We start from the raw sequence: 8,743 nt of genomic DNA, 5'->3' as shown, positions 1-8,743 counted from the left end.
GAGCGGTAGGTAACTGGATTCGGGCAGCGCAGGACCGTTCATTGTGGAAAACCTTGGGGGAGGCCTTTGTCCAGCAGTGGACGTCATTTGGCTGAAACGAACGAACGAACGAGCCTAAGGTAGATGTCATAATTTTCGACGGCGGAGGGGTAAGGGGAGGTGACAATATAATCGCCTCCTGCTGGGCTAGGATGCGCGCCGTGATATTCTTATCGACGTCAAAATGTATGGGAAAAATTTATAAAATGAGGCCCTCTGATTCTTCTCCACCCTCCACGGTGATGGCCAGCGAGCTGAGGGCATGGGGGTGTACCTACCCCCACGCCGTCGGATAGGCAGGGCCCGCCATATAGGTGTGCAATTGCTGGGACGGACTGTGATAGTTGATGGCTTTGTCCGGATTCCCATAGTTCTTCACACTAAGGCGATCGACGGAGCTCAGGGGTTATTTATGTGAGTATTCCTCATCCTTCCGATGAGAGGAGTCCCATATAATCTACCACTTCCCCGCAGGGTAGGTAGGTATGCAATTTCATGCATTTTTTCCCCGAAGAAAAGTGTCACATTTTTGGATTGGACAAATTGCATAAACTTTACACATTTGTGATGATTTCCTGGTATTTTTAACTAATCTTAACTTTGTATGAATTATTTAGACTGATTGCTAAAAATTGAAATCAGGTGAAACCACTTTTGACTAATTTTTGCAGTCAAAAGTGGTTTAGATAAACGCCCTTGGTAGACCAATCATTTTGGTGATTATGAGTTTTATTTCATTCACATATTTAATTTTGTAATGCGCCGATTATAATCGGCATATTTTGCCGAATAGTCGTCACTAGTCGGCCGACTACAAATGATGCCGAATAGTCGGCTTTCCCGACTAGTCGGCGACTAGTCGGCCCATCTCTAGTAAATACGGACGTCTGCAATTACCCCTAATTCGATAAACTATTTAAAAATTTACCAATAACTGGTACAAACGGGCAGTAAACAAAAAGCATTCCATCATTTTTACCAGCACACCAGAAAAAAAAGAATCTAGAAGAAAAGGAACAAAAGAAATTAGACAAGAAAAGAAAAGCCCAAGAAAAACAAAATAAAACTACATCTAATAAGCTAAAAGGATCAAAGGGTGTAAGAAATCTAAATTATTTTGAAAATGAAGGAAATGTTGATTACTTTTGCATTTATTGTCAGGAAAAGTACTACGTTCATCCACCCGCCGAAGACTGGATTAGGTGTTTAAAGTGTAACAAGTGGGCACATGAGAACTGCACTGCAGGAAGTTCTTCTAAAGGCTTTACTTGTGGTTTTTGTCTGTGATGTGGACCTGTCCGTAATTAACCCAGCGTTAGTCCGAATTTACCCCGAGCGCTGCGGGTAATTACGGACAGACAAGGTTTTGTTTTTGCTAAAAATATTCCATTTGTTGATTGATCTCGTTTAATAAGTATAGCTGTTTTTGTAGATGTTTAACTAAAGATTAATAATTAATAAAGAAAATCTGATTATTACTAATAGTACGAATGTTGTGCGTTATTTCCCTTCAGCGTCCGCAATTCCCCCACTCTCCCCTAGTTATCGCTCAGGAGCGATCTGTTCTAGATTCTAGAGACCTCAACTCACCATAAGTTTTAAAGTCATGCTGCTGTTATAATTTACAAGTTTCACCTTACCTTTTATGTTATAACATAGTAAAAAAAAAAGATGCATGTAAAATAAACATTAATTACTTAACCGCAATTTATTAACAAAACCACCTTCCATAATTTTACAAAGATGCCCTTTGTAAAGGTTTTCAGCTTTATAATTTTGTTACGAATTTAATATATTTTAAGGCTGATCATTAATCCAGTAATTAAGAGTTAATTAAAATTTGGTTTTGATAAATATTATGGTCCTTTCAGGTTGGCGTTCAATGCTGAAACTTTTTGTGTGAATAGGTATTTATTAAGTTCCTTCGGGTGCTTAATTCTACGTACAGAAACGCAAAACAAAAAATAAATAAATTATTTATTACTTTTACAACAGTATAAAGTAAACAAAAGAGATACAATGACTAATGATCTCATAGATCAATTTGTAATAATGTGAAAATTATAATATTTTGAACAAAATAACAAATCATACTTAAATTTGAAAAAAGTTAAGAAATAATAAATGATTTGGCTTAAAAAATAAAAAAAAGATAAATAATTTAGAATTGATCGTCTTGCGGTAATAAAATAAATGTTCTTAACCTATTATGAAATGTGAAAAATTCTAACAAAATATAAATATTCACAACCTCATTCAGAATAAAACTATCCTAACAACATTCGTCAGCAAATCATCACAAAATAGTCATTGTCGTTGCAAAAAAACATCTATCGCCCGTATTCACAAACATTACTATGAGGTCGCACAGTGCGCGTGGACGCACAGGGTGAAACACGAATCAATCACAGAGCTATATTTAACGTTGTGCGTTCGATAAGCTGCTTCACTTAAGCAAGCATCGTTTGTGACTACGGGCGTATTACTACAACTCGATCGAGCTAAATGCGCACCACGCTGGATTGCGAATCCACTCGCACTCAACCGCACACCTTTCTACGTTCGCCCGTCCATACCAGTGTACCTACCATGAGTTTACGTTAGGTGTGCTCGCTAGCGAGTACGTCAAAAATCTCTATGAAGATTTCGTTTCTTGAAAGTAGCCGCTAGGGGCGCTGCACAATATGTCATACAATTAATGTCATTTTTTTACGCAGTCGCTAGCGAGCACACCTAACGTAAACTCATGGTAAGCACACTGAACGTTGATGTGACGTCACAGCTGCCAGGTGCGCAGTTAACTCAATCGGGTTGTAATAAAATGCAACGGTATTTATCGATGTGCTATCGGCTCTATTATAGTATTATTAAACATAAATACAACATTGTTCTCCAGTTGCGCAGTCCGTCGCGTTAGCGTATGTTGGGCCACAGCGCACGTTTGATGGAGTGCAAGAACCACCATGTTTCTGACACCTTGTATCTTTCACCGACACTGAAATAAAGGAGACTCTTTAGAATTGTATTTCTTGAATGCTTTATACCTACAAATACTACTCTACTACTACTCGTATTAGCTGATAAACACACAGTATAAGTAAGGTTTAATATTATTTGTTCATTTAAAATGAAACTTGGAAAAAGCAAAAAGCCTAAAATTGGATAAAATGAATGAAAAAAAATTGCAACACATAGTTCTTTCAGCAAATCAATCTGCTTTTTTAACCCACCACGGAGAACCTCTTGGCCTGCATCTCATCTGATGGAAGGTGATCAGCCCAATCTTTATTTTATTTTTGATTTGCTCTTCGTTTTAGGCCCGGTATCCATCAGAGCAGAGTGGAGCAGAGTGAAGAGCAGAGAAGAAGTGTTTTGTGTCGCATAATATTGAGATCTCTGTTTTAAGTCGGTAAACTACGAGTATATAATTTTCCATTCTACTCTAAACTTACCTCCATAACAACACTCCACTCCTTGACTCCGTTGCTTGGGACAGAGTCCTGACTCCTCAGTCAGCAGGGGACAGTCTTCCGCGAAGGTGCAAATGCCGCCTGCGCGAGAACACGGCTCCTCAGGCGTGATGGCGTCGAGTTTGCGGACTAAATAGTGTCAAAATTACTTTAATAATAGTGGGTAAAGTATTTAAAGAAAAAAAGGTCTATTAGAAAATTATGAAACTTACGCCCGTATTCACAAACATTACTATGAGGTCTCACAGTGCGCGTGGACGCATAGGGTTACACACGAACCAATCACAGAGCTCTATTCAACGCTGTGCATTAGATTTTCTGTTTCACTTAAGCAAGCATCGTTTGTGAATGCAGACGTTAAATTGTTGCATTTAAGGAGTTACAATATGAGTCCTTTGAATGACATTTGAACTTTATGGTAATTTACCATAATGTCATTGATCAGTCTCCACTACCTACTGGAGCACGACTCTAATTTTAACCAAAGGTAGGTAAAAGGAGGATTAAATAATTTAGCCTACACTCCCCAATGCTGGCCAGATATTATAGGTTGGGCAGGTTTAATTTACTATAATGTAAACTCGAGCATAACAAGTTCTTATAACGCTCTTAACTAAACTAAACTATTTATTTATTTATTTCATGTTCGCATAATATTGTCTTACGAAATACAAGTGAAGAGTGGTGTGTCTCTATTCTTCTCTGATGGTTAACAAATTAAATATTTTTGATTAAATTTGATTTTTGACAAATTGAAAACGTTAATAAAGACTATAATATTTTTTTGCAATAACAAATGATCCAATTTATGAACCAAATATCGTTAGATACCAAGAATATCCATTATATAAATTACACAAATAATAATTTTGCTATGTGTTTGTGTAATTAAAGATTACTTAATCAGCTATTAGCCCGCGTTAGTCATTAGTAAACAAGATGTGCTTCACACCCGTACAAATACATAACATTATGTTGTAGGTACTGACTGCAAAAAAAGAAAATTAAAATACTAATAGTCATTGATGTAAATTCTTTTAGGAGTCCAGCGATTTGTCCATTTTTATCTTTGTTTGGGCAAGTCGCTTGATTGAATTTTTAGATAATTTTTCTTCCAGCAATTTGACCCACTAAGATTCAAAAGTAGATTTTCGTTGATGTGTATTAAATTTTTTAATACAAAAATTGAAGATGGGGCCAGTTCCTGGAAGAAAATATATTTAACCCTCCGTGTACGAGGTGACTAAAAGTTACGTCCCGTACCAGGTGGGGTATGACACACCCCAATATACAAAGTGATAAAATTTTCATTCAACATTTTTTTAGGTGGAATTTAATATTGAATATTGATTATTTACGTATGCTAATTAGGTTTAAGAAATGCTCTGAGCTGAAAATATGTATTATAACATTTTTATCATAAAAATAACAAAAAGACATAATTTTCGTTGTTCTTGTAATTTAGGAATCAGTTTCCTATGTATAATTTTTAATTAGTGCCTTTAATTATGACAACCGTTTTTATTTAACAAAGTACAAGTATTTACTTATAATTTAAAAGTAAATTAAAAACTGGAAGGGTATAAATTTGTTTTGATCATCGGTTTTCAATTTACCACAATTCTGATGAAAGAAAATGAGTATGCTCAATGCATAAAATGGGAGCGTAACAATTTTATTTATTTATAAAATATGTTATTCCATTTCAGTAGCCCATAAATTGTATCACCAAGTATAAATTGTAGCCCATAAGTGTATGTTCACATACATCTTCGGATCTCAGTACTAAACTTCCAGATTCGCACTAAAAGTCATCTCATTTGACTAAAAGTGCTTGAAAATTTCAGATACCGTAAAAATCACGAAAAATATTATTTGTATTGAATTTTATTCAATTGACAAAGCTAAAAATATATAAATTACACCAAAACTGTCAGATTTTTTTTAAACTTTTTAACAACGTCCCGTACCAGGTGGGGTGTGTGACACCCACACGCACTTTAAAGGCATGTAACTCAGTTGGTAGTCACCGCTGGACTGATTTTGCAACGCTGATCGAAGCAGCAGTGTCATAATTCCAGCTACTGAGAATTTCAAATTCAACACTTGAAAATTTTTAAAATTGTGGCTATTTTTAAAGGACTGGGGTGTGTCACACCCCACCTCGTACAGCGAGGGTTAAAAATGCAATCCAGTGATTGGATCCGTGGATCAAGCTAAAAGTGGGACAAGTCACTGGAAGACCCTCCCTGTTATATTGGTTCTATGTTTTTTATGTAATTCATATTATTATCTTTGCATTATTAAATTCTTTGTTCAAAAATACTGTATTTATTTTTTTAACTAAATAAATTAATAAAGCTATCCATTTATCCTCTTCAAAGGATAATTAAAAATATGGATTTCAAAGAAAGAACGAATAAAATAGGAACCAGGAAAACTCGGCAAGATCTGAAAAAGTATGGATAATTAAACTTAAACAAAGGAAAGCTAAAACAGAATCATATTAATATGAGATGAACATAATATATATTGCTATATTAGAATGTTTGTAGTGTACTAATCACACTAAGTGTGAGTGTGTATGTTTGTTACTTCTTCACGTCTAAACGGCTAGAGCAATTTTAATAAAATTCGGTATGGAGTTAGCTGACACCCTGGATTAACATAGGCTATGCTTTACTGCGGGTAACACCGCGGGGTACAGCTGGTATAATATTATAAAAGCGAAAGTTTTTGTAACGCAATAAATAGGTGCTTTATTACACGCATGTTTGTTACTCTTTTACGAAAAAACTGCTGAACGGATTTTGGTGAGACTTTACAATGTTATTTTTTTCACATTAGAATTACATAATATAGGCTATAACTTATAATGGTTTCACGCGGGCGAAGCAGTGGGCAAAAGCTTGTTTTGAATATGTTTGTATTTTTTTGCGCACCGTACACCGGTCTTGCGTAAATATGCATTGTTGCATCGTTAGTAGGTCAGTGTGTGATGATAAACTCAAAATAAAATGACTATTGGTTTGCTTGTTTATTTTTAAATACCTTGTGATTACTAAAAACTGGTTGCACTTGCAATGCTAGACATTGGTTGGTAAATTAAATTAAGGTAATGTGAAATTAATGACGTGAGGTAATTTCCACTAGCGGTCCCACCATTTACCCAAAATAAAAAAAAAATCTATTCACATAGTAATTTAATTTTTAGCGTTAAGAGTCGCATCTCAAACTAATTTGAAAATTATAAATAACTTGAAAAAATCGAACTGCCTAAGGCGGGAATTGAACCCACGACGATTGATTTCGACAGGTTCATCCAGTGTCTAAGTAGCTCAGTTTGAAGAGCATTCGCCCGGAAAGCGGAAGGTCGCTTCCCGCCTTAGGCAGTTCGATTTTTCAAGTTATTTATAATTTTCAAATCTATTCACAGTTAGTAACAGAAGCGCTTTACTTCAGGCCAACATCTACGCATGCAGCAGGATTGAGACATTAGCTATGTGTTTCGACAGAGTATGAGTAGTATAGGGATAGGGATAGGACCACCCCCACTTTTCCCTTGTTAAGAATCCTAAGAGGTGACTAAGGGACAATAGGATCATCCCAAAATAGGCTGGCCAGTATGCAAAGTGTAGTAAGTCAAAATTCTCTATTTGCCTTTTGTATACAGTGTGAGTCACGTTAAAGTGTACATATGAAAATAGATGAAACTAGACCTATTTTTATCGACAAAAAAGAGGTCAAAAATTTTTGAGATTTTTTTTTAATTTTTTATAGATTTTTTTTTCTTCCAATTACTTATTGTAAAGAAAACGTAATAACTTTTAAACTAAGCTGTATATCCTGATAAAATAAAAACAGTAATAATGCAAAATAACAGGCAATACTAAAAAAATACATAAAATACATAAAAAAGGCCAACAAATAATAAAAAATTATACTTTTTGAAAAAAATCTGCTTTTAAATTCGTGTTTTTTTGGTTATTTGATAAATTTCTCAAAAAAATGCCCCTATAACCTGTGGTTTTTATTACTTTGTATTATTCTCTATCGTATTACCTTCGTAAAACCAAAAATCGCATGTATCTATCCCTATCACAACGTTTGCAATGATCGTTTGAACAAAGGCCTGCCACAACATTATTCTCCGCTACAGTTAGAGACAATTTTATATTTTGAGCCGTCAAAACAAGACTCCCATAAATTTTGTTTGGCCAATGATAATAATAATATTATGACGTCATGGTCCCAAAATCAATTGCCCTTTCATTGACTCTAAGGCTGGGTTGCACCATCTTACTTTAACTTTGACAAACTCAAAAATTTGTTAAACTCCATACAAAAAACACCGATTATAATAGTTACGGTCAAAGTTAGGTGGCGCAACTCAGCCTAAGCCTATCAAAATCTAATTATACAGCCAAATGAAAACCTTCTGAATTTTCAGGGTTTTTCTTAAAAAAGATTGTCTTAAAACTAATTAAATTAATTAACAGTAACTTACAGTAATCCTCATCGCATCCATAAACGATGACAGACAGGAAAACCATAACAACAAAACACTTCATTGTTCACAGCTGCTCGGGCGAGGTTACACCGACGAGTGACGTGCGCGCGCGCTTCAATTATATTTATTGCACGCCGTATTTGTACTGTGACAAATAGAGATGGCGAAAATGTTGTGCTCGTTACGGTTCATCGTGGTGTGGCGAAAGAAATTAATGATAAGGATAAGGGAAACATTTTTTTGCTCACAATGAAGAAACTCGAAGAGCTGATGACCGCTGAAAAGTTCTCGAGTGCGACCACGAGCCGGAATACGTTGTGTGGACCGGGGATGCCAGCTTCACCGGGAACTGCCCACCTAACTTAAAGTAGAGACATACTGCACAAAATTAACATACAAAACGGACTTAAAGGCATAATAGGGTATTCTCATTCAGTTAACCTTTAAAATACAGAGAAGACAGTATTTCACAAAATCATGTTTATCATGTAGGCAACTTTGTATCGTAAGTTAGGTATTTTTGTATCATTATTTTTCTCTAGAATACCCTACATTCGTTACTTTAATCATCGCACTGCAAGGTTTTATTACCGTAGATAACAATGCAAATTAAGTATTTTGCTTAAGGTGGCTGTTTACAGAAAGCAAATGACACTTATCCGCTGACACCGTTTCAAAGAAAGTAATTTATACTCCTTGAATAAACATTTACAGACGACAACAT

General features: G+C 35.4%; 1 protein-coding gene across 1 annotated transcript; it reads right to left on the bottom strand.

Annotated features, from left to right (window-relative positions):
• Window positions 1-2,788: 2,788 nt before the first annotated feature.
• LOC114349936 (uncharacterized) lies at window positions 2,789-8,142 on the bottom strand. Its single transcript, XM_028300535.1, has 3 exons — window positions 8,017-8,142; window positions 3,492-3,638; window positions 2,789-3,034 (listed from the first exon to the last, which is right to left on the bottom strand). The coding sequence occupies exons 1-3, from the start codon at window positions 8,078-8,080 to the stop codon at window positions 2,907-2,909; spliced, it is 339 nt and encodes a 112-aa protein (XP_028156336.1). The 5' UTR covers window positions 8,081-8,142; the 3' UTR covers window positions 2,789-2,906.
• Window positions 8,143-8,743: the final 601 nt, after the last annotated feature.

The sequence above is a fragment of the Ostrinia furnacalis genome, unplaced genomic scaffold, assembly GCF_004193835.3.
Source record: "Ostrinia furnacalis isolate ACB-3 unplaced genomic scaffold, ASM419383v2 OfSCF0734, whole genome shotgun sequence".
In the NCBI taxonomy this organism is placed as follows: Eukaryota; Metazoa; Arthropoda; class Insecta; order Lepidoptera; family Crambidae; genus Ostrinia; species Ostrinia furnacalis.
Note: the sequence above shows the minus strand (reverse complement) of the source record. Positions and strands in the feature narration are given on the sequence as shown.